General features: G+C 46.1%; 1 protein-coding gene across 12 annotated transcripts in view; it reads left to right on the forward strand.

The window, feature by feature from the left end:
• Nucleotides 1-26,793, forward strand: part of Ca12 (carbonic anhydrase 12) — a 55,620-nt gene that overhangs the window by 15,295 nt on the left and 13,532 nt on the right. For 9 of the 12 annotated variants that reach the window (XM_087562807.1, NM_001080756.2, XM_087562808.1 and 6 more), the window contains 5 exons: nucleotides 19,541-19,720; nucleotides 20,695-20,840; nucleotides 24,240-24,335; nucleotides 25,237-25,300; nucleotides 25,578-25,735. In XM_087562807.1, coding sequence (XP_087418933.1) covers nucleotides 19,541-19,720; nucleotides 20,695-20,840; nucleotides 24,240-24,335; nucleotides 25,237-25,300; nucleotides 25,578-25,735 — 644 coding nt within the window. Of the gene's footprint in view, nucleotides 1-11; nucleotides 182-19,540; nucleotides 19,721-20,694; nucleotides 20,841-24,239; nucleotides 24,336-25,236; nucleotides 25,301-25,577; nucleotides 25,736-26,793 lie in introns of those variants that run through there. The other 3 variants (XM_087562809.1, XM_087562812.1, XM_087562814.1) reach the window with 2 other exon arrangements.

Genomic DNA, 26,793 nt, shown 5'->3' on the forward strand with positions numbered 1-26,793 from the left:
AATGCAGGGAGCAGCAGCCTTCTAACCGTCATTCTGCACAGTCTAAACATGACCTTGGTGACCATTGATGAAGACTTTTCCCTCAGTGGCAGCTGGTGATCTGGATCTTGCTGTGTCCAGAGTAGTGTTCTGGGGCCTGTGAGTGGTGATGTGCCAGTGAGGGACCACGCATGCCCAGGAGGTGAGTTACTCAGAGGGGATGTGACCATGTGCTGAGGCAGTTATCCTCCCTCCCCATGGGGGCTGCCCAGGGTCCCGGATCTTGTGATTGGCTCCAGAGGTGGGTGGTGGTGATTCAGGAAACATCTACCTATGGACACAGCTCTGGGATTCAGAAAAGGCACTGAGGAGACCATGACATTTGATCGAGGGTGGTAGGGTTTCAAAGGAGACACCAGTCTGAATGAAATACAAAGCCACTGTACACTAGGCCAGGAGCCCTGGATGTGTTTTAGGTGAAGTAAAAGGGAGACGCTACTGTGAAAGGTTGGAAAGCAGGCCCTAAATCTGGGAGGGACCAAGATGCTTCAGCTCTGAATGAGCTGCGCTCCAGTAAAATAGCTCACCTTGTTTAGACCGTCCAGAAATGACACCAATACCCCACAGCTGCCCTATGTGATGGCTGCTGCTCCCTAAATTCTGCAAGTGAGGCTCTGTGAATCAAAGCAAGGTACCCCAGGTCTCACAGCTACTGCAGCTGTGAGTGACTGCTCTAGGAGATGCCTTTGGTTTCTCCACTGCACTTCACAGCTGTGGAAAAGACTGCTAGAACTAGTCTATAAAGGAACATTATTAAGGAGGAGAACTGGCAAAACACCGTTTTTTCCATAAAGGGATAATTGAGGTAGTTACACACACACAGACACACACACGCACACGAGCTATAGGTTATCTATCAGAAAGGACTTCCCCATTGTGAAAGCTACTAAGTTCTGGATCAGCATTCAGAGTCCAATCCAAGTTTACTTTAGCTCCAAATCCACTCTGGGGAAAGGCAGAAAGTTCATGTCTTTGTGTTTGTTTATTTGTTTGTTTGAGACAGGGTCTCAAGTCCAGGTCCTTTAACATGCTAGGTAGTCAAGGATGACCTTGAACTCCCGATCCTGTCTTGATTCCTATGTCTTGAGATCACAGGGGTGTGCAGTCCCATCTGGTTTTCTGTGGCGCTGAGGACTGAACGCAGGGCTCCCTGTGAGTGTTCTACTAGCCTAGCTGCATCCCAGCCAGTCCCCACCTGTTCTCAGTTCTGGGTTCCCCAGGGACTGCTTACGGGGATGTTTTATGCTGTCACAACCCCCTCCATTTCTGGTTTCCCCCTCCAGTTCTTGCCTATCCCGTAGGCTTTATCTTCTAACTTCCACTGACCACTGTCCAGTGTGTTGAGAGGTTGCTATGATGGAGAACAAGGGCTCCCACAGGTCCCAGCTCAGCCTCATTAGTAACAGGCCATGTGAGTAGCCATATGTCTCAGTTAAGGTCTTTATTGCTGTGATCGCCAAAAAGCAGGTTGGAGAGGAAAGGGTTTCTCTGGCGTACGCATTCATATTACTGCTTATCATTGAAGAAAGTCATGAGGATTTCTTTCTGTGCTATCTTGCTCCTCATGGCTTGCTCAGCCATTTTTTCTTAAATAGAATCCAGAAGAACAGCAGTCCAGGGATGCCCCCCCACCACTAATCAGTAATTAAGAAAATGCCATATAGCTGGATCTTATGGAGGCATTTTCTTGATTGAGGTTCTCTGCTCTCAAATGACTTCAGCTTATGTCACCTTGACATAAAACTATCCAGCAAACCATCTTATTCCATTTTTCTGAGTTCATTTACCTTGTCTCCCAAGACAGCAGGTGCCTATGTCACAGGGTAGCTATGCAGATAGAAATAACTCAGAGCTGTGGTCCAGCCCTCCACGGTTCTTGTGAATTAAGTTGCATAAGGGCATGCCTTGGTCTTTTACCTGCATATTCCCCGTGGCTGCTTTTGTGCCACAACAGCAGAACTGAATCTCAACAGAGACTGTGTAACCTGTAAAGCTGGAAATCCTTCTGGTCTAGCTTTCTTGTGGGAAAACTTAGTCAATGCCTTATCAAAGAGTTGCCTGGGGCATAGTCAGTGCTTAGTGAATCATGGCTTTGTTGAAAGAACTCTAAATCTAGTAGGTCTTGGAGTTTAAGAAAACTTAAATAGAAAACTAACTCCTGCACACTGTCTTCTGATATCTCCACTCAAACCATAGTGTGGATACATATGATCTCCCCCGCCCCTCTCTCAAAAGAAAAGAAAAGGTGTGGAGGGGAATCCAGAATAGACACAGGTTGTCTGCGTTCCCTGAGGATGACCATTGTGTCCTGTCTTTTCAGATGGCAGGGACAGTGTCATCCTCTTACAGACAGTCTTGCCTTCGTGGGCTGCAGTCTCTGTGCCTATGTCCTCTCATCCTTGAAGCCCCTACTCCATGTTTCTGCCCATGATGACTGACAGTGACAGCTGCCATTCCCATCAAGAAAATGTTCTCTGTGGGTGTTATTTGGTCCCTTCTTCCGTGTTCCCTGATGGGGCAGGAACAATCCTCTAGTTCAGGGCTTCTGAGATTCTGCATGACTGAGCTTTGTGGTGGGATCTTTCTGTCATAGAGTGGTCCTGTGCCTTGCAGGATGTTTCCCAGCATGCCTGGCTCCTGTCCAGCAGATGCTGACAGCATGCCTCTACTTGTGATAGACAACTAACAGATAGAGATGTGTAATATCTCTACACATTGCCAAATGTTCCCTGAGGGGCAAATTGCTCCAACTGAAAATCACTTGGCTTAGTCTAAAATAACTCCACAGTTATTTGGTTAATTGGGTCCAGAGCAGATTAAGTTCACGTTTAGAAAAGCAGGGTTCTGTGCAAGGGCACGTAGACACTGTGCGTGTGTCTGATTGGTCCTGTTGCTTCATTCCATAGAGTACTGGGGCTCGGCTCGACTCTACAGCTGATGCTCCACATAGCCTGAGAACCTGGATAGCTTCTGCCCCTGTGTTACTAAGATGCTTCTTCCCACTCCCCTCCACTTCCTCTTTCCTTCCTTCTCCTCTTAGGCAGGGGATTGACCTCAAAGCCTTGTATACCCTATACAAGCACTCAGTCATGAACTACAGCTTAGCTAAGAGAAGAGTTTTGCGTGTGTGTGTGTGTGTGTGTGTGTGTGTGTGTGTGTGTGTTTTGACCTACATGTATGTGTGTGTAGAAGTCAGAGGTTAGCACTGGGTGTTTTTCTCCATCACTTTCTATGTACATACGTATGTATGTATGTGTGTATGTATGTGTGTATGTATGTGTGTATGTATGTATTAATTATTGCATCTGTCCATCTATGTATCTATGTAACTGGTCTGTCTGTCTGTCTGTCTGTCTGTCTGTGTTTTGACCTACATGTATGTGTGTGTAGAAGTCAGAGGTTAGCACTGGGTGTTTTTCTCCATCACTTTCTATGTACATACGTATGTATGTATGTGTGTATGTATGTATTAATTATTGCATCTGTCCATCTATGTATCTATGTAACTGGTCCGTCTGTCTGTCTGTCTGAGGCAGAATCTCTTACTAAACTCAGAACTCACAGATTCAGCTAGCCTGGCTGCACAAGGAGTTCCAGGGAGCGGCCTGTCTGCCCCAACTCAGGACTAGGGCATCATAAGCCCGTCATTTATGTTGGCCTTAGGGATCTGAACTCAGGTCCTCGTGCTCAAACAGCAAGCACTTTACTGACTGAGCCGACTCCCTAGCCCAGAGGGGTTTCAAAATTCCTCTCCCATAGTACCGGGAAGGCTGCCCTAGGATATGAACATGCTTACGAATCCGACACCCTGTGCCAGCCTGTTAGCGCCTTCATCTCTGTACCCGACTCCACTTCAGAGGGGGTATTTGGATACTGCGTGTTCACTGACTCACGTATCACTCCCCTGCTTCTTACCAATTTTCTCTGGGGGTGCTGATCATTCGGTGGTATATAGGGGGGATCAGAGGCAGAGCCTTGCCCAAAGAGGATTGGTAGTTAAGGAGAAGTAGACAGATATTGCAGCAAAATAGCTCAGCCTGAATTTGACCCCTGGGAATGACATGGTATAAGAAGGGTATAGATCATCTCAGAGGAGAGCATTAGAAGAAAAGCCAAAGAAGAAGCCACCACAGGGCTCATATTAAGAGACAGGCAGCCTGGGCTGAAGAGATGGCTCAGTCATTAAAGGCTAGGCTCACAACCAAAGGACAAGAGACAGGCCACCTCACAGAGATTCAGAAGAACAAGAGATGTGAGGTGACAACACAGACCAGACAAAGCCATGTCCTGAAAACAGCTTTAGAAAACAGTTTTAGAAACAGCTGGAGCTGCAGGGCTGCTGAGAATGACACATACCTGTGATCTCAGCACTTGGGAGGCAGAGGCAGGAGGGCAAAGAGTTAGGAGCCAGGTTGGGCCACACAGTGGCATAAAACAGGAAGAGAAAGAAAAGTAGCAGGGGCTGCAAGATGGAGCATGGAAAGGGTGAAGTCTGCAGAAGAAAACGAAGGCAGAAGAAAGAGCATTTGGACTCAGTGGTCTGTGGACATGGGATTGAGCACAGTGAGCAGCCATGGTCACTATTCCCCCTGAATAGCAGGGGAGGATGCAGAAGGCAGTAGGCGGACAGTTCTTGTAACATTCAGAGCAGAGAGAAGCCAGACCAGAACAAAGGCGAGGTTCTCACCTAGTGGACAGACATGGAAAATCCACAACTGGTCATCAGTCCAAAGTGACATTCAATTTAGATAGTCCAAGTTTCCTTGAACTCCTGTGCAAATGCCAGTCAAGCTGTGGCCCCATCCCCAGCCTCTGGTATATAACAGATGAGCCCCTGAGAAGGGGGATGAAGAGAGGGAGGGAGAGCGAGTGCTTCTGTCAGCAGGCAGGCAGCTGCACCCCTGAAGAGAAGCACCTGTGACATTTACAAGTGTCTGCCAGGGAAGCAGCCCGCCAGGGAGCTGCCTACACCCGCAGTGTTTACTCTCCCACAGTCTCCTTTCTGTGCCAGGAACATTGTTATAGCCCTGTAGCTCCTAATACTTCAAGGTTTCTCTTCTTACCCAGGAGCTTGTTGTGAATAATAGCCTTCTTGACCCCCAGCCTTCTCCTGCTAACTGCTTTCTAAGTCCATTCATGGCTTGCTTTCTGAAATGCAAGAGGGAGGACACCACCGAGGTTTTACTTTAGCCAACAGCTACTTTACACGAAAGGACAAAGGCAACATAATAGAGTTGAATACTTAAATTACAATAAGATTGGCCTTATGAATGGCTAAGTAAACTGTAGCATATACCCAGAGAGACATAGTACTCAGCTGTAAAGAGGAGCGAAGTGTGAACACATGCTTTAGGGTCAAGTCTTGAAAACATGATGCTAAATTAAAGAAGCCACTCCGGAATCATATACCATGGGACTGCATTTACATTAAATACAGAATAAGTGGATTAGTGGTTACCCCGGGACTGGAAGGAGGGAGAATGGATAGAAACTATTGATTATGTTTGGGGAAACCTTTGGGGGGCTGAGGAAAATGTTCTAGAACGAAACAGAGTTGATGGTTTCACACTTCTATGAATATTTTATTCTTTGTCTATTACGACACACAAAAAGAATAGTTACAAAATGGGGCTGAGGGGGCTGGTGAGATGGGCCAGCAGTTAAAGGTAATTGCCACCAAACCTGGACACCCAAGCTCAATTCCTGAGACCCACGTGCTGGTAGGAGAGAACTGATTCTTGCGAGTTATACTGACTCCTCCAACACACAAATAAATTAGTAAATGTAATGTTTAAAATGTTTTAGAAGGGGGACTGGGGCTGTAGCTCATGTGGTAGAGTGCTTGCCTAGCATGCATGAAGTCCTGGGTTCAGTCCCTAGCACCACATCAAACCTAATATAGTTTTACATGTCTGTAGTCCAGCACTCCAGAGGCAAAGGCAGGATCATCAGAAATTCAAAGTCAATGGATTCTATGTGACTATGAGCACCATGGACTCTGAATCCAGAAGTGCAAGGTCACTTTTTAAAACTTTATTTATTTATAGTGCATTAGTGTTTTGCCTGTATGGAGGTATTGGAATCTCTAAAATTGGAATTACAGACAGCGGTGAGCCACCATGTGGGTGCTGGAAATTGAACCTGAGTCCTCTGGAAGAGCAGCCAGTGTTCTCATTGGCTGAGTCATCTCTCTAGCCCTCAAGGTCATTCTTAAACTACATGAGAGTTTGAGGCTAGCCTGGGCTATATGAGACCTTGTCTCAAAAATTTTGTTTTTGGTTAGTGCTATAAAACACAATAGAAACCTCGCCTTGACCCAAGAGAAAAACACAGCCCTGGCTCCAATCATAAGGCCTTTGATCAGACAAGGGCCTCCACCAGCTCTTCTAACTTTAGCTAAATATTAGGATCACTGGGGCAGCTCGAGACCAGTAAAGCAAAATCTCACAGGCAAGATTGGAAGCTCACGGAGATCCCTGTGTGTGGCAAAGGTTGAGAAATACTGCTTTAGGCCAGTGGTTTGAAAATGTGGCACCTAGCCCAGCAACATCAGCACTACAGGGGGATGTGTTGGACATGGAGAGTTCAAGGTTCTGTCTCCAAACTACAGTATCAAAAACACTGAGTTTCGGGGTTGGGGATTTAGCTCAGTGGTAGAGCGCTTGCCTAGGAAGCGCAAGGCCCTGGGTTCGGTCCCCAGCACCGAAAAAAAAAAAGAACCAAAAACACTGAGTTTCAGAAAGACTCAGTTGTCTGTGTTGTAAGAAGCTCCCACTTGGGTTTGGGGATTTAGCTTAGTGGTAGAGCAAGGCCCTGGGTTCGGTCCCCAGCTCCGGAAAAAAAAAAAAAAAAAAAAAAAAGCTCCCACTTAAGCGTGGTGACCGCTCTTCTGAGTCTAGACCATGGGAACCAATCCTGGAGTAAGAGTCTAGAAGCATCTGTTGTGTGTTTGGCTCTGGGGTGACTATTGTGAAGACACAGAGGCATACCCAAGCCCTCGGGCACCCTGTGGGTTGGGTTCTTGGAATAAGATGCATCCTTTATGGCTGGGTAATATTCCATTGTATGTCTATGCCACCGTCTTGCTTATTCATTTCCCTGTTGATAGATATGGGTTATTTCCACCATTTGGTTTTATGAATAATACTGTTGTCTAGCCAGGCTAGTGGCCACAGGCTGCTGTGGATTCAGCAGTTTTGCACGTAGTCCAGTTCCCATGTCAGTGAGTCAAAGAGAACCAGCAAGAACATCGTGCACTGGGCTTGCACAGGCCGCTGCTTGTTTTCATCATCAGGGTAGGCTAGCAATTGGCACTAGCTCGTAGTTACTGCAGTTTCTGTACTCAAGAACTATTTGAACATTTCAGAATGTCCAGGCTCTTTTTGCAGGAATCTCTCTCTCTCTCTCTCTCTCTCTCTCTCTCTCTCTCTCTCTCTCCCTCTCCCTCTCCCTCTCCCTCTCCCTCTCCCTCTCCCTCTCCCTCCCTCCCCCCCCCCCCCACACACACACAACTAGCTAAGCTTGTCTTAGACGTTGGCAAGCACCAGGATCCCTTGGGAAGGTGATATTCAGGAACAGGCCCTATGCCCACCTCCAAAGTCTGGTTCAGTAGGTCTAGCAGGGGGCCTGAGAGCCTGCATTGTTTTCTTGCTTTCCTTGTATCCTTGCCGTTTAGCTCAAGGTGACCTTGAACTTCAGATCCTCTTGACTCTACCTCCTGAGAGCTGGAATTACTAATATGCTCCACTGTACTTTATCTGGTGCTGAGATTGGAATCTGGGGCATCTTGCATGCTAGGCAACTGCTCTCCCAACTGAGCTACAGCCCCAGTTAGAATATACATTTTGAAGGGACTCTAGGGAGATGATGATGGCGATAATGAGGAAGACCATGAAGAAGATGATGTTTCTTTGAGGAGTAGTCTAAGTACCACTTGACTATTGGGATAGAAAGACCAGCATTTCTTTGGCTAAGTGTAGTTGCTGAAGGAATGAAGAGTACAGAGAAGGCCCTGAATAGCACAGAGGAGCGCAAGTATTTAGATCTGCCTTAGAGTGTGAGCAGGTAGATATTCTGGGGAGCTGCAAGAAGTTTAGCGCACTGGAATTTAAAGGAAAGGTGAGAGTATGGAGGTGGTGTGGCTTCTCTGTGATCAAAAGACTCTAAGACAAGAGGGCCTGAGGGCCTGCCAAGACGGTCGCCAAGATGGAGAAGCAAAAGCAAATAGATATTTACCTTTGGCATCTTGGAAACCCCACCCTCCTCACTATAGAGAGCTTCCCTCCAGAAAGAACCTGACAAAAAGCCTTAAGGTCAGAGTGTGAATACTATGGAGCCCTTTGCCCCTTACCCCTGCCATATTGGAAAGGAACATTGGAGAGGGTTATAGGCAGGTGGGATGGTGGGTGGAAGAGCAGGAGGATGAGGCTTGCAGTGGCTGGCAGAACTGATTGACAACCCCGGGCTCACCCTCCCAACCTGCACCATCAGCCCCTCCCACCATGGCTGGAACAGAAATGACGGCAGACAGGCTTAGGGTGGACTTTACAAGGCCCAAGCTGATTCTGCCTCTTAAATCTACATAAATTAATGGACACGATAAAGATAAACTCCGGATACAAAGGACAACTTAGGCATCTTTAGAACATTCTGTCTATTTTGATTGATCTATAATGTAAAATCCAAGAGAAAGAGTGGCCTGCTGGGGCAGCGTCCTTCAATGCTTATAAGTAAGGAGTCACCCTGGCCCATTAGCCTTTGCTCTCTGTTCCAGCCAAGGCCTGATTCATCTATAACATTAACAAAGTGAAAGTTTCCAGTTTCCAGGCCAGTGTGATTCCTTGACCTCTGTTAGTAAATAACACAATCAGAAGGCCTCAGCCATCAATTATTAACCTGTGGTCCAGGCAGCTTCCTTCCCTCTGGCTGAATCTTGCCTTTATGCTTGCGTCTGACCACTTGATCGACAGGAAAGCAGGCCAAGTCCAGCCAAGGTGTGCCTAGATTTGTTGTGAGAAGCCAGGAACTTAAATGTACTTTAACTATATTTTTAAAATGTGCCTCTATATCTGAATGACATCCTAGAGATAGGTGGTTTTGAGTTGGTTTTAGAGGGAACAGAAGGACCCTTCCTTCTGAATGGGATTCTGGGGGCTTAGCTGCATTTTCTGTAGTTCCAGCCACAGAATCAGGAGTAATAGATAGTCTCTCCCTACATGGGTGGGTACCGGACTCCTGAGGGGAAGACTTCCTCAGCCTGTGAAAGAGCACATGCCAGTCGGCATCCAATAACCCTGCTCAGCCTCCCCACAGAGCAGCTTATTCTGTGGCAAGGAGCCTAGTGGGCCCAGGTTCTCTCTGAGTGCAGGTCTCCTGTACAACTGACACACCACAGCTATTAGCTTAGCAGGCCTGTAGGCTCCCCAGGATCCCTATCTGGACGGCTGTTCCTCCATCTTTGTTGTGGGTCATTTCATCTCATCTTTTTAAAAAAAAAAGATTTATTTGTTTATTTTATGTATGTGAGTACACTGTCACTCTCTTCGGACACACCAGAAGAGGGCATTAGACCTCATTACAGATGGTTGTGAGCCACCATGTGGTTGCTGGGAATTGAACTCAGGACCTCTGGAAGAGCAATCAGTGCTTTTAACCACTGAGCCATCTCTCCAGCCCCTCATCTCATCTTTTAAGTCTCAACTTTGAAGGCATCTCCTTAAGGAAGTATGCCTGTGCCAGGTACAGTGTGAGGTCTCTCCGTTTCCTCCATCACAGCCTTGTTCAGTTCCTTCACAACAGCAATTGCAGAAGTTCCTTACGTGCAACTCATTCTTGGTCTCGATCCCTGGAATGTAACCCTACAAGGACAAGAAGTAGACCTGCTTTGTCATATCAACCCTGGCTATAGCATCTGGCATACAGATGGCCCCTTTGTGAAGAAATGAAGATATGAACTTCAAAATTAAGTAGCAGTTCAAAAGGATATTAATTAGAGATTTTTCTCCTTCATTCAGTATGTGAATTTTCTCCTTCATTGAGTATGGTTACTCAGATGTGCATGTGTATGTGTGTGTATGCATGTGTGTGTGTGTGTGTGTGTGTGTGTGTGTGTGTGTGTGTCTATCTGTGTAAGCCAGAGGTTGACCTTGAGTGCTGTTCCTCCAGAGCTGTCATCTTATTTTTGATAGATGGTCTCTTACTAGGACCAGGGCTTGCCAGTTTTAGACTTGGCTGGTTGGCTAATGTGCCCCAGGGATCCTCCTGTCTCAGCCTCTCCAGCACTGTGATTGCAAGTGCATGCATATCTAGCTGTTGTGTGGGTTCTGAGGATCAAACTCAGGTCATGTTTGCAGGACAAATACTTTACCAAATGAGCTTCCACCCCAGCCTCTGAACCCTCTGTTTTTATTGTAACTACAATCTATCTTGTTAAGTATGAATTTGTGGTTTGTCCACAACCACTGATCATTTGCGTGCACACTTACGTACTAGGACTAGGCACGGTTTTATTCTCCCTAGATCTCCAAATACAACAAACTAGCCACATCCTTGAAGGACTAACCAAAACCTACACATTTTCACTGAGTGGAAAATATGACTGTTGGTTGGCAAAAGGTCACCAACATCTAGAGTATCAACTTTGCCACACAGGCAAGTTCTGATCTGTTTTTGTAGCCAGTCTGAAGAGACATGGCCTGGAGCCAATTGCCAGGCAGCTGCCTGCCTTAAGCATTCACACAAACACATAGGGCATTGACTTCAGAGAGTGTGACCAAAAGTTGCGGACAGAAGGCAAAACTGAAAAAAAAATCAATTAAAAAAAAAGAGACCCCAAAGACCAACCTCAAAACCACATTATTTTTTATTATTGTTGTCACTCCAAACTCTATAATGTCCTGTAAAGTCACAAACAAAATATATTTTCTTTAAAACTGTGGGGTTGGGGAATTGGATCAGTTTTTAAAGGTCCTTACAGGGGACTCGAGTTTGATTCCCAGCAACCATGACACATGCTCACAACAGCCTTTAACTCCAGTTTCAAGGGATCCAGCTTCTTCTTCTGGCCTCTGTGGACACTGCACTCACATGTACATACCCACCCACCCCCACATATACACATAATTAAATATCATAAAAATTGTTATTAAGCTTGAGCACATAGGACAGTCAGTGAGAAACTATAAACAAGTCTTATGGGTAATTACATGGTTCATGCTTTTATTATCATGATATATTCTATAATGTGGTTGTATAAGGTATATAAACATAAGAAATTACTTAACTCAGACATTTTTTTTACCCAGACATCATGTCTGCAAGCAGGTTATAAAATTATCCTTCAATCCCTTGCATGAATTATTCGCCTAGAGCAATGGTGCGTCTGCACACTGGATGCATAGATGCCCTGTGAGCACTGAGGATACAAACAAGCTCTTAAATCACTCTATGAGATGAACAGGGAAAGCCGAAAACTCACTGGGTATTTAATTATACTAATGAATTATAAACGGGTTTTACATGGGAAATGAGCTTATGGTTTAAAGAATCCTATCTTTAATGATACATAGATATCGGTTTCAGTTTCAGTTAAATTTTCTATTGCTCTGATAAAATACTATAACCAAAAGCTTGGGGAGGAAAGGGTTTGCTTCAGCTTAGAACTCCCAGGTTACACTCTGTCACTGAAGGGAATCTGGGCCAGAACTCAAGACAGGAACCATTGGCAGAAACTGAAGAAGTAGTCATGGAATGCCACTTATTGGCTTACTCCCCATGGCTTGTTCAGCCTGCTTTCTTATACAAATTAGGACCACGACTGAACATGGGTGACACCACTCACAGTGAGGCAGGCACTCCCATATCGGTCAATAATCAAGAAAATGCCCCAAGGGCCAATATGGTGGGAACATTTTCTCTCTTGACGTTCCCTCTTCCCAAATGACTGTAGCTTCTGTTAAGGTGGCACAAAGGTAGCCAGGATTTATAGATTTTCTTCTATAGTTAGGGGAGGGAATAGAGGAAGTTGGGGTACAGTTCAAACTATTGAAGTCATGAAAAGATGGTTCATGGTCTTTATACACTATATAACACCCCACCCCGTCTCATATAGCCTCATGTAACCTAGGCTGGCCTTGAACTCTTGTTTTATCTCCTGAGTCCTGATATTACAGGCATGTACTGATGCCTGGATTTATGTAGTGCTGAGGACTGAGGCAAACCATCTCCCATATTGCTTCACCTCCAGCCCATACAACGTGTCTTTACTTTTGTTAATGCTTAAATTTTTCTGTAATTAAAATTCAAAACAAGACATGTGAGTTGAATGTGATTGTGCATGACCTGAAACCCCAGCCCTGGAGTCAGACACTGCCTGCCTCAAGTTTGAGACCAGTCTGGTGTAAATTTTGAGTTCCAGGCTAGCCAAGGTTAGTGAGACCCTGTCTCAAATAAAACACACAAAACTAAGCTGAGGACAAGAAAGCAAAGACACAATGTCTATTTTTAGAAAGCAGCTAAGGTGAGTGCAGGGTTAGAAGTCACATCTTCGTTTTAGGCTTGGTCTGGCTGGGTCCATCTCAGAGCGACAGACACCAGACTGCTGTTTCTCCATAACGGATCCTCCTCTCCCATCACCTTGGCGGCCTACAGAATCTCAGACTATCTGGTTGGGGTTTCCATTACCTAGGTGCCTTTTTCAGGCAGGCTGCTGTGTTCTGGTCTGCAGCATGCAGCAATCCCTCACTGGGTGCCTTCTTCAGCCCAGGATGGATTCTGATCTTACAGGCTGGAACTTGTCCCCTCCCACTTTCTGACTCCCGGTCAGGTCTACTTTTCCAACTTCTGAAAATGCTGTGCCCACAAATGTCACAAACACCCTGTGCTGAAAATCTGCATCTTTTCAGAGCTTATCTGTGTTTCAAAGTCCAGTTCAAATTTTGCCAAGGCCAGTGTCTGCTTTACCTTGGCGGAACTTCTCAGCCAGCTTAGAGGTTCCCACAAGGGCAATGACTCAATCCTTTCTGCACCTGAGTAGCCTGAGGCTACCTCCAGACTGGAGCTCTCCCACAGTCTCAGACCTTTGAAGGCCATTCCCTAGGAGCATGTAATGGTAGTTACAAATCATAGATACAGTAAACTGTCTCTTAAGCTCGTTTTAAAAATTCAGCCCAAAAAGGAATGAAAAAAGAAGGGTGATTACAAGAAAGATGTTCTGTTCTTTAATGGGGAGACTCAGATATACTTCCATGGCAACAGAGATCAGGGAAGGAAGGTTGCACAGGAGAAAGAAATGTGTTCTTGGAAAAAGCAAGGGCTTTTGAAAACTTTGACAGGCTGGGACACTTTAAAAATGTGAAAAACAGCTAGTTTCTGCTTTGTCTTGGTGGGGAATGGGGAGGAACACTGGGGATAAGGGAGAAGTATTTGGAAGGACCAGCCACAGGAGCAAGGCCACCACCACTAGATCAGACTGGTTACAGCAGGAGAATGTCATTAATCTGATTAAGGCAGGAGAGGGAAGCTGGCACCGTGCGTGACAAGGAAGGGGGAGCCTGGGCAGCCTGTGGAGGGAGGGCCTTTGCAAGATGATATGGCAAGGGTCTAGCCTACAATGGAGGAGGTGGCCATGGGAACCTGTGACTCAAGTAACTGAGAGCAGAGGATGCAGGGCTCACCTGGGTGAGGGAGAGGATGCAGGGCTCACTTGACTGAGATTTTGACTGTTGGAGATGTTTTCTGACAGGACCCCCTATACAATCAAACTGTGATCTGGGCTGAACATGATTCCTGTGATGTGTGGACCTTATTGAATTCTAAAACTTACAAAAAAACAAAAACTTAAAAACTTATAACTCGGGGTTGGGGATTTAGCTCAGTGGTAGAGCGCTTGCTAGGCAAGGCCCTGGGTTCGGTCCCCAGCTCTGAAAAAAAGAAAAAAGAAGAAAAAAAAACTTGTAACTCTCCCATGAAGTCTGCACCAAGGTCTTGAATATATGCATCCTCTCCCTAAGTGTCCTTCTCCCTCCTCCTGACATCCATACTTGGATTATCTTTTAAAACTGTTTCATTGTCAACTCCAACTTCGCTTCCTGATTCACAGTGAAATAACTTTGTTCAGTCAAAACCCCGTAGTTTCACCTGAGTAGATATCTTTAAAGAACTCATGCTCCTACAGGATGCAGAAGAAGGCTATGTCTCCCACTGCCACTGCTGTTAGGGGCCTACCTGAGATGACCCTGAAGCATTACTGAGTTCCATAGGATGAGGATCCTCCAGGCCAAGACTGTCTCATGTCCTCCCCCTCAGGGAAGGCAGGTCTAGACTTTAGGTTCTGGATAAGCAGGATCTAGCAGGATGTATTCCTGTTCAATAGTGAAGGAGTTTCAAAAATCTTATCATCAAACCCTAAAAATAAGGGGCCAAAATCTCAAGAGACTGGATAGAAAGATGGGGAAATGGGGAAGTTGGGAGATCAAAAGGATGAGAAAAAAACCCTCTCTGTAGACTGGTTGAAACCTTTTTTCAGCTGAGAGCCAAGAATTTTAGCATTACTAGAATTCACTGTAAATGTAGAGACATATTCTCTTCTCTATAGGGACACTGCAAATAAGAGTGTTAAAATAGCAGAGGCAAGGGCTGCAGATCTGTCATAAGTGAACTTGACTTGCATGCATGTGGCCATAGGTTTAATCACCAGACTGCTAATAATAATAATAATAATAGTTTAAGAGAACGCTAAGAAGAATGAAGAGCTTGTGAGGTAAAGGTACTTGCTAACAAGCCTGCTGACCTGAGTGCAGTCCCTGGGACCCACATGGTGGAAGGAGAGAACTGACTACCCATGCATTCCGTGACACATGTTCACACACACAGGCATGAACAGCAGGTGTGTATACATACACAATATATAAAACTTTAAAAGCAATAAACTACCCTTAAAGCCTAATAATATATGACCTTTGGATTTGAAAAACTATCACGTGGTGCATGATGTGCACATGTGTAGAGTCAGTTCTCTGCTTCCAGCTTTATGGGGGTTCCAGGAATCAAACTCAGGTCATCAGGCTTGTCATCAAGCTCTTTCCCCACAGAGCTGCTCACTGGCTCGTGACCTTTGGCTTTAACCTCACCCTCTCCCAGTCGTAACTTTCTTATAAGCTTTCTTACAAGAATCTTACAAGCATGAGTATGAACCCTGCTTATAGTGAAAGCATGTCTGGACTTCTTTGTTACTTAGACCTAGGAAAGATTCCATAGTCCCTTATGAACTCTGTGTTTAATCCTACCAGCTTATAATGCCCAGTACTTTTAGAACCCACCCAATGATCACATTTACTAAAAGAAGAAAGAAAATCTCTTAGAAACCCTTCGAATAATGTGATTTCAGAAGCCACCAATGTATCTGGGGCTGATATTAAGACACTTAAATACCAGTTGCTCTGGAAGTGTGTACCTGTATCTGTGCCACCCTTTTCCCGAGTGCCTTTCTCTGTCCCCTAACACCCACACATAAATCTGTTAGCACCATTTCTTCATAAACTCCTACTTTGCTTCCTTGACAAAAAAAGAAATGATCTGGTTCTAAAACTGAATGCTGATTGGATTTGGTAATATTAAACTCTAACTTAACTCTGCAGGGGCCACAGTAGTATTGAGCTTTTGTTTTGAGCTCTCATGGCTAGGGAAGCTTACGGAGACACAGGCAGAGGAGATCAACCTGGATTGTTTCAGAGTTGTCCAAGCAGACAAGACAGAGAAGATGAAACAGGACTGGCTGAACTCATAAATTGTCACACCACAGCTAGGTGACACGGAGTTCACTTTGCTTATTGCTCTCTCCTGTTGTATATATTTGAAATTTTCCCTACACAAGTAATCTTGTCCTCAGATAATGTAGGTCCTGTATCCTGGGCCTCACAATTCCCAGTCAGAAGTCATAAGAGACATTTTGAGCTGTGCCATGTTATAGTTCAAAACAAAGATCTGCCCATTTTTTGCTACCAGGAGGGAAATTCGTGAACTATAAAGAAACAATGCCTTGCTTTTACTTGGGAAAACAAGCTTTGGGACATACACGTTCTCTCCTTCATGATCATGGGGTGGGGGATGGGGATGGGAGTCCCACCAATGGAAGAGGTACTGTGGAAACCTAAAGCAATGGCCAGTGTTTAGAGGAGCTGCTCTCTGGCAAAGAGCACTTGTCAGGAGTCTGAAAGCTGGTGCTGAGTGTGTAGCTTGGTTGGGAGAACGATTGATCCATAGCACCACATAAACCAGGCATGATGATGCACGCCTGTAATCCCAGCACTGGAGTGATGGGGGCAGAGGCACAAGGTCAGCCTGAGACACATGAGACATTGTCTCAGGTTTAAAAAAAAAAAAAGACTGTGAAAGCTGAGACTCCATTGAGAACTTATAGCTTTCAGTGACCCTCCCAGGATTAGTGTGGTTGCAAGTCACGTGGTCTGGACAGAAACTGGAGGGCAATGGCAGAGTCTCTACTGTCGTATTTGATATTGGTTGGGTAGATAGATACCTAGCCATGTATCTCTCTCTCAAGCCAGAAAGTCATGAGGCTGAATGGTAGCGTCCCCAGCTGTGCAAGGGCCATAAGTGGTGGTGGTGGTGGTGGTGGCGGCGGTGTCTATGAACTCTGTGAAGTCATAGTAACCAGGCCACATCCCACAGCATAGGACGGAAAGCAGGTCTCCTCTTCAGCAGGGAGTCCCAGCCTTCCAGAACCAATCCTCACACAGATGAACTTGAAAGCTGAAAGGGAGATTCTGAACCTGAACAAGTGATCTCATTTTCAAATATTCTTTTTTTTAAACACAGGATCTCATTTAGCCAAACTACTCTTAGACTCACTATGTAGCCAGGGCTGGCTTTGAGTTCTTGGTCCTCTTGCATCCATCTCATAAGTACTAGGATTGCAGGGGACCGGCAAGATGGTCCAGTGGGTAAATGTGCTAACTGTGAAAGCCTGAGGAGCCAAGTTCATATCCCGGGACCCATGATACGTGGCACACACCTGTAATCCCAACAAATCTATCCTGTGATGGAAGGCAGAGAAAAGAGGTCTCCCCAGAAGCTCACAGGCCAGCCAGCCTACAGTATGTATGCACCTGCACATGCGCACACACACACACACACACACACACACACACACACACACACACACACACACATAGTGGGGGAGAAAAACTGAAGTGGCACTAAGTTCTGGATACGTACCACCATAACTAGCTCTAATTCTTCTTTGAAGAGAAAAACAGCATGTGGGGACTTCAAACAGGTAATCAGGTACCCTTAGAGAAAAATGAGCCGGAAACAGGTGGGAGAATTAGTGAACATGTGAGGACCTGCTGTGTGCCAGGCACTGTAGGAAATGTGGGGATGAGCGAGACACTCCTTGCCTCCAAGGAGAATGTGGGGGAGAGGAGGAAACAGATGCACAGAATCTCCCAGAGAAATACCCAGAGAGAGAAGGCAGCAGAGCTCTGTGATCCATGCCAGGTAACTGATAGTAAGCCTTAGTCTACCTGAGGGCACTTCATTCATCTCAGTGTTTCATCTACAAGATACTTTCATCGTCTCCCCTTGGCTGTGTCAACGTTATAGATTTTAAAAGGAGCAAACCGTGCTGCTGATGGTGAAAGAAGGGGGAGGGATGGAAAGGGTCCTTCTAGACCCTGTTGCCATACAGGCCTGCGACTGGTGCCAACAACAGAGGTCAGGACCGGGCCAGGTGGTGTCTACACCCCAGGCAGCCCAGGGACACTGGCATCCTGTGCCTTCACTTCCAAAGCTGGTTCCCACTGGGCGTCTTAGCAGATGCATTGGAGCTGCATGGACTTGAACGAGCCTCAGTAAGTCGTTCCAACTTGCCTGGTGCAGAGGGGAAGGTGCTTAAATCGCGGATCTCAGGCACCAGAAGGGACGCTCCAGAACACAGTGTCCGACGCTGCCATTTCTACCTAGGTTGGCAGTAGCTCCATGAGCGAACATGACCTGGCCATGGCCACTCACCAAGGCAGAGAGACAGTTGGTACTGCAGTCTTGTTCTCTGGGCATTCCTGGTCCAGTGTTCTCACTTCGGTTTCTCCTGAAGGCTTTGCCCACACTGACTCTGCTGTCTTTACTATACTTATTTTTCTTGCCCCCAAATACCTAATGTGGCTTTAACTTCTTATAGAGTCTACATGGGACACAGTTTAGACAATTTCCTCCTTATAGTCTCCCAGGATCTCAGTTCTTTTAGGGGAATGTCTGCTAGTAGCCTCAAAACCCATTTAATTTCCATGGGAGATAATCTTTTAAACACAGATTTACATTCTTTCAAGATTTTTCCCCTGAGGGAGTAGCATAGTTTTCAGTGGTTCTCAACTTTCTTAATGCCGAGAGCCTTTAGTGGTGATCCTCATGTTGTGGTGTCCCCCAGCCATATAATTATTTCCATTGCTATTTCATAACTGTAATTTTGATACTATTATGAATGGTAATGTAAACATCTGTGTTTTCTGATGGTCTTAGGTGACCCTGAAGGTGCCTTGTTCCACAGGTTGAGAACCACTGGTTTATCTGATCATGGAATGTTTATTTCCATTCACAGAGGAGCAACTGCTAGCCCATATTTAGCAAGAGCATGGGCCTTGATGCTTTTTAGTTTTAAGCCTGTTTCTCCTCACTGAGGACTTGTCAGTTTTATTACAATAATTCAATTGCAGTATTACCAGGCTCCCTCTGGTTAAAACCCTGCCGTGCTTGGCTTTGTGGTCTGAGGCCTATAATTACGCAATGTTTTCAATTATCCCTTTGAGATTGCACCATAGATGTAGATATCAGGAATCTGTATCCCCAGGGTTTCCTATCAGGAACCTCACACTGTGAATCGATCAGCCTCAAAGACGTACAGTTAGATTCATCAAATTTTCCCCACTAGGATAATGTCTCCTTAGTGTTCAACATGGAGGCCTCAAGACCTAGGTAATTCCTGGATCACAGTAGATGTTAAACAGTCAGGAGGTGTACTGTTGGATGACACCAGTTTTCATGTTGCGGGAATATGTATTGTGTCAAAATGAGAATAAAGTGGAGGTTGGGTGGGGGGCTCTAGTTTCTGTCCTGGGTTACTCTAGTCTTTTATCCTCCACAGCACTTTAATGGCAGATGGTTTTGATGTGTTTGCTAGGCCTAAGTCTGTAAGCTGCTATCTCTAGGTCTTGAATAGTTTACCTTTAAGACTAGGACTGACCCTTCTTCCTCATGGCGGTTACAATGAACAAAGGTGTTGAGTATTTCTTCAGACCCTCACCACTCTTAGATGAGGTCCACAAGGAGGTCAGGGGGCCAGCACATACACTCGCCTCTTACAGAATAGTGCAGCTGTCTATGCAAAGAAAAAGGAAAGAAGTAATAAGGAACTGTTGTGTAGACAGATTAGAAGATGATAGAAGATAAAAAAAAAATTCTTGGTGGAAAACTGAGCTTGAGTCTCTCCTAGGTCCTGCTGGGGAAAAGAACTGGTCCAAGAAGTACCCGTCATGTGGGGGTCTCCTGCAGTCCCCGATAGACCTACACAGTGACATCCTTCAATATGATGCCAGCCTTGCACCACTCCAGTTCCAAGGTTACAATGTGTCTGTTGAAAAGCTATTGAACCTAACCAATGATGGCCATTCAGGTAAGGGAGAGACCTCAAGAGACAGGTCTGAGTCTCCTTGGACATCTGACCAGGAGGGGATCCTCTGAAGCACCCAGGAGAAGGGGTTGGGAAGAGACTGTGAGACATCCCTGACCTACTGTGTGTGTGTGTGCGTGTGTGTGTGTGTGTGGCGGGGGGGGGGGTAGGAGTTTGTTGGAAGCCCTGGCTCCAGTGATTCTTTGTGGACAGCACATCTCAAAACCATGTCTCTTGTGGGAGGGAGAGGGAACAGATTGGTCTGATCCTAATGGCTCATTGGCTAAACTTCCAGGGTGAATTCTGGGTTATCACAAACTAAGAGTCAGACAGACTGGATTTGAATCATGACTTGGACACACACACACACACACACACACACACACACACACACACACACACACACACGCACGCACGCACACACACGGCCCAGGTTCAAAGGAAGTTTTTCCAATCTAATAATCCAACCAAGAGTATGCTCACCGGAGTGCTCAACTGCTTAAGTTTTAGTTGATTCCAGATGTAGTTAAGCTGACAATCAAGATTAGGCGTCACAGGTACTAGTGAGTCATCAGACTGGGTAAGAATTTTAACTTCCTTGAGTTGTCATTTGGAAGAGATCTGCAGACTTGGTATATCAGAATCTGTTGTACAGTAAGTGCTTCTTAAATAGCACTTGTCACTGTAATTCTCCAATCTGAAGAGTTCTTCACTGAAGGCTCCAGTATCCGACAGGAGCCTGATCCATGGAAAAGTAAAAACACCCACCATCGGCTTAGAGTTGGTGCTCTGCAGGGAGATCTGTGAAGGTGTTGGTGTCACTAGAGTTGCACTAGGGAAAGAGGCCAAGTGCCATGGCTCTGGTCTGCTCCTAGCTCCTGCAGCCACCCGTGCCTGTGCAGTGGCTGCCTGTGGGCCTGCTTTCTAACAGGGCGATCTGGCCAGGGCTCTGAAGGCTGCTTCTCTATTCCTCACAGTGAGACTGAATCTGAACTCAGACATGTACATCCAGGGACTCCAGCCTCACCAGTACAGAGCGGAGCAGCTGCACTTGCACTGGGGGAACCGCAATGACCCCCATGGCTCTGAACACACTGTGAGTGGGAAGCACTTTGCTGCTGAGGTGAGTGAATGGCAGTATGGCAGAGAGAACCTAGCACTGGGTCCCCCTTCCACAGCCACTGGGATGGAGCAGTCTTCACAGCCTTTGTCTCCACTATTCTGTCTACAGCACGGGAAGGTCTCCCTCCCCTGCACTTATCCGGGTCTTTGTCCCTTCCTTTGTTGGGCCACGCTGAGTTTGCCTGTTCCTTTCACTGTATGATGCTGTTGAGAAGGCTGGCCTTGCAGATTCCTGGTGGGATGCATCTAGACAACCCCCGCTTTGTGCGGATGAAGACCTCACAGCGTGCCTGGCTGCCACAGCTCATTGCTTACTCATATCTGCTCCTCCGTGCTTCTCAGTTTCCACACATCGTGCGTGCTTACAAACGCCTTTCCCTCATCATTGGACTTGGGAATATGAGGACTCTGACCTGGGCTACTCTTGCAGTTTGCCATAGGTTAGGGGGTGACTGGCATTAAGATGTGGAGGGCACCATGATGATTAGAGATTCTCTGAAAATGGTTTGGGCACAGCACTGTGTCATGCCACCTTGAGGTTCTAACCTAAAATCCCAGAAAGAGAGTGAGAAGTCAGGGAGAATGTTCCTGCTGTACCACGGGCACATGACGGGGTGGGATGGCGAGAGGTCTGAGCTGGGGATGTGGCTCTGAGTGTAAACAGGGAAATAAGTAGGAAGAGGTGAACGCTGCTGATCGGCCAGCAGGTCCCAGGGTAAGTAATGACACAACCATTCTCTCCTCCGTTCACAACTGCTGAACTGCTTAACGTCTCAAGCTAATTATAGGTCTGGTACGAGTGTGGAGGGGATGTGATTCGGGCCCAGCAGAACGGAATGATTGGAGATGCACGTATTTCGGAGTAGACCCTTCCTTCCTTGGAGCTCAAGAACTGCAATTTCTTGCAAGTTAATTGCAGTGTTGAGGCTTCTGCTTCCCCCTGGGAGAACAAAGTGGCAGCTAGGATGTAGGCTTGGAGAGTTTGTGCATTTAAAAATATTTCCAGGGTGCTGGGGAGATGGCTCAGCAATTAAGACAGCATACTGCTCTTACAGACAACATGAGTTTGATTTCCAGAATCCATGTTGGGAGCTCACAACAGCCTGTAAGTCTAACTCCAGGGGATCTAATGCCTTCTTCTGGCCTCCTCAGACACCGCAGTCACATGCACACACACACGCACACACACACATGCACACACAATCTTTATAACATTTGAGACAGAATCTTACTATGTAGCCCTCACTGACCCGGATCTTACTATGTGGGCCAGGCTGGCCTTGAACTCACAGAGATCCTCCTGCTTCTGCCTCTTGAATGCGGGAACTGAAGGTATGCACCACTATGCCTAACTAAAATAAAAATAAAATCTTTTTCTCTCACTCTTCTTCCTCACTCTCACTCTTCCTTCCGCTCTTCCACTCTTCCACTCTTCCACTCTTCCTCTGTCTCTCTGTCTCTGTCTCTGTCTCTGTCTCTGTCTCTCTCTCTCTCTCTCTCCCTCCCTCCCTCTCTCTCTTCCTCTCTTCCTCTCCTGGTTTGACACGAAAAAAAATAAGAAAATCTTTTAAAATATTACCAATTGTTACATTCTCTACTCTTAAGCTAATCATTAGACAAGGCTGATGGTCCTGAGTGCTAATACTCAAGAAAAAGCATCAGGTGCCCCTAACTGGCCAGGTCTGTGTATGGAATCTTTTTGAAGTAGTGGTTCTAAGGGCTGGGGGCTACAGAAGAGTCTTTCAGAAGCCCCTCACCAGGGAACTCCCACTGCCCTGGATTAATTTTTACCTCTTTTTTAATTAGTTTGAATACATTAAAAGCAGAAGCAGATCACAGGGTCAAAGTCAAGCAATAAGGATCTTGGGTAATTTAGAGAAATAGACATCTCTCTGTTTCTCCAAACCATTCCAAACTGGTGTGGGCCATGTGATAGGCCATCTTTTATATGGAAAGACAGTGAGTTAAGAGCCCCAAAGAAGCCTTAACAGATGATCACTTAGAAGAAATACCATGAAAGTCAGGTGTGGTACTGTATTCCTTAATTCCTAGCACTCAAAAGGCTGAGGCAGGAGGACTTCAAACTCAAGGCCAACTTAAGGTATACAGTAAGATTCTGCCCGCCACCCCCAAAATGACGCTGGTTCAATTCCCAGCCCTCACCTGTCAGTTCATAACCTTCTGTAACTCCAACCAGGAGCCTCTTCCGACTTACACTGGAACTAGGCATGCACATGGTACACAGAAAGAGGGGGCATGTGGGCAAAACAGCCAAACACAGAAAAAGAATGAAATGGAAAACAGTAGAGGCCACATAATGACATTAAAAATAGACCTTATGCTGAATTTCCTTTAAAGAGAGAGATGATGAGTGACTAGGAAAAAAAGATATCCAGATAAAATCTCGATATGCAATAGTTCTGGGGCATGGGGTAAAAGTGCACGTGTTTGCATGAAGAGTTACCCACTACAAAGTCTTCCAAAGGCTAGGTGACACGGTCTTTAGGATCAAAAGTCAGGTTTAAACATTACAGAATATATAATAACAATGACCATAATATGTGCCTAGGTTTTCTAAATCTAGGACATCTCGAAAACTTCTCTTTGCCTTAATAATTAGTTTCTGATCTGATTAAAAATGTCAGTGTTTAGGATTTTATTTTGAGAAGATTTATCTTTAAAAAGTCTTGTTTTATAGACTTAAAATCTGGCTGATAAGGTCAGGCAATCGTGGCGAACCCTTTTAATCTCAGCACTCTGGAGGTAGAGACAGGCAGATCTCTTCAAGATGGAGGCTAGCCTGGTCTACAAAGTGAGTTCCAAGATAGTCAACGCTATATAGAGAAACCTTGTCTCAAACAAACAAACAAACAAATCTAAGTTGGTAAAAGCCATGCTATGATTTCATCTGCCTGAGGGATAAACGCCAGTGTTTTGTGCATTATCAATTATGATTAAGTTGTAGCCGGCAACTGGTTTCCTTCCCCACCCCTACTGCTTCCAGATCAACTACAGAGATACCAAGTTATAGGAGACCACTTGACCCCAGGCTCCAGGAAAAAAAAAACTGAAGGGAGAAGAGCTCCAAAGTGCCCAGCTTTTTAACAGTTAACATAAAGACCCACCCACCCATTCGTGCCTACTGTATCTCTGCTACTTTCCAGGTGCCTTAGCAGACATGAGAGGTCCAGTGAATAAGATCGGTTGTGCCCTGGCTTGAGATTATAAAGGACTGGAGGAAAAGAGAAAGCTAGGGAGGGATGGTAAGGGTAGGGGATGAGTTCTTTGGGAGAGGCGAGAGACAGATGTCCATCTTTCTGGTTAGTTCAAGTCTTCTACAGAAACAGAAGGTTCCCGTGAGTCACTTGTTCCCTCATAGGTACCTTCTCTCCTATTGCAGCTGCACATCGTCCATTATAACTCAGACCTGTACTCCGACTTCGGCAGTGCCAGTGACAAGTCAGAAGGGCTCGCTGTCCTTGCTGTTCTTATTGAGGTATGGTGTGTTTAGAGGGCTTCTGACATAAAGTCTGAGCAGAGAAGGTGTCAGGACCAGGCATGTGTTCTGTGCACAGCAGCCTGTAGTGAGCGTTCCTGGGTGGCCCTGCCTGGCCTCTAGAGCAGGGTATGTTCCCCATGAAGCTTCTTCTCTTTTCTCAAAGGAAGCTTTTTCTATATCAAGGCAGCTGAACAAGACATGCCTTTTGTGACATTAGAAATATGAGCCCCCATCTCTAGCCCTGCTGCATGGTATGGCACTGGGGAGGGCCTGTGGGGTATAGGGATCCATGCTGAGCCATCACATCACATGTGTCTACCACACATACAACACCTAGCATCCAAACGCCATTCTGGAATGAATTATTTAATCTTGGAAAGTGAGGATTGAGCCTGGTGTGGTGACATGCCTGTCATCCTAGCAGGTTAGAGGTCAAGGCAGGAGGACTGCCGAGAATTTGGGGTCAGCATGGGCTATATATAAAATTTTTATCTTAAAAACTTGGTGTGGGTGGGGGGCTAAGAAAGGAATGACTTCTAATCAGCTTGCTTTGTTTTCCTCCAATGAGGCAACATGTTCCCATTTCCCAGTGTGCTAACTTATTTGGTTTGGCTTTTGTGAACTCAAAGTTCTTCTAAGTTTCAGGTTAAATGCACTGGTTGTAGTCTACCAGGCTCATATCAGATAACCAGGAACATACCTTATATACCGGGACAATCAAACCTGGCGTCTTAAGCTAAAACTAGCTGTCATTTGATGCCAAGGGTCAAGAACACTATCCTAACTTTTCTTTGTGAGGCAGATCCTCAGGGAAGGCATCCACTCTGATGGCAACTGTCAATGTGGACTGAGCCTATCTTACTCTGTCCCGGCTCAACCTGTCTGATGTCTGTTGCAGATAGGCTCTGTCAATCCGTCCTATGACAAGATCTTTAGTCATCTTCAACACGTCAAGTATAAAGGTAAGCAGCGTTGGCTACTTATTCGTTCACCGTTACACAGAATGTGATTATCCCTGTGTCATCTTGAGAATAACAGCATAAGGGGTAGGTGCTACTGGTGTTCACGGCATTAAGAGCAGCAAGTTGCCAGGCCATGTTGGGACACTGGTCAGGTGGCCCAGAAAAGAGCACATTCATGGGATGTGACTCTGAAGGTTTACGCTCTGCTGCCGTGCCTAGCTGTGCCTTTTCTCTCAGGAGTTAGGCTGATGCCCTCACACCCAGCATGTCTCCCCAGGCCAACAAGTGCTCATCCCAGGCTTCAACATTGAAGAACTTCTGCCTGAGAGCCCTGGCGAGTATTACCGCTATGAAGGGTCCCTGACTACACCTCCTTGCTACCCTACTGTGCTCTGGACAGTTTTCCGAAACCCTGTGCAGATTTCCCAGGAGCAGGTAACAAGCTAGAATCTGTATGACATCTTGTTCCCTGCCATCAGCTGTTCTAATCAAAGACTTGATTTCCTCAGAGTTCCATTAGCATCTCTTCAGAACTTCTCCAGATTGGACCTGCTACTGAAATGCTATAGAAATTACAGACTAAGCTCTAAGAGGAGCTAAACATCAAGCTAGGAAAATGAGCGCACTTCCCACAGCTCTTTAAAGAGAGCTGCAAGGCTGTGTTTGCTAATATACCCCTCAGCGGCTGGGTGGCATTTGCTGTCCTTGTAGGAGAGAGAATCTGGCTCCTTTGGTGGAGCAGAATGAAGATTATACCAGGCTAACCCATGGGCCGTGGTACTGCAGAGGTAAGAGGCTCCCTGCCTTTAAGCTCAATCTAGCCATGCAAGCGGGGGAGCCAGGTACCATCTCTAAGCTGCTCATGTTGGAAGGCAGGCTTAGAAGTTCTCACCTGACTTCTGAGCTGAGTCACTGCTCATCCTGCTACCCCACAACTTGAAGTCATGAAGAAGAGTGTAGGGAGGTGGACGGTGCTGCACAGTAATCACCCACCCATCATCCTAGCCAGCCCTCACTGTCAAACATCTGCTCTGTACTATGAGCTTCTGAGCTCAGAAGCCTTGATAAATGGCAGCTGGTGGGTGGACAGGAGAGGGGATGAGCTGAATCAGAGGTGAAATGTGTGGGGAAGCAGCAGTAGCCAACCCAGGAGCTGCCATAGAAACAGACTGTATCATATTCACGGGGGTGTGAAAACGCCAGGGAGCCAGCAGCCTGATCACCAGAGGGCCTCTTCCCTCTGTCATTTTATTCTGATTTGACCATAAAAACAAGCCCACCCACACCCCAACTGCTTTAAGAGTTGGGTTCCAATTTAGGGTCATGAAAGGAATGTGGTCTTGGTGGGAAGCTAAGGAGAGCCCCTTCTCTTCCGCTTTCACTGGGGGGCTCTCTGGAGTCATCAGTAACCTTGACAGCAGGGAAGCACCCAGCCCAACCCAGCAGTACCTAGTGAGACCCTCAGAATGAAGTTCTTCTTTGGCTTTCCCATT

Source organism: Rattus norvegicus, chromosome 8, assembly GCF_021556685.1.
Source record: "Rattus norvegicus strain SHRSP/BbbUtx chromosome 8, alternate assembly SHRSP_T2T, whole genome shotgun sequence".
Taxonomy (NCBI): Eukaryota; Metazoa; Chordata; class Mammalia; order Rodentia; family Muridae; genus Rattus; species Rattus norvegicus.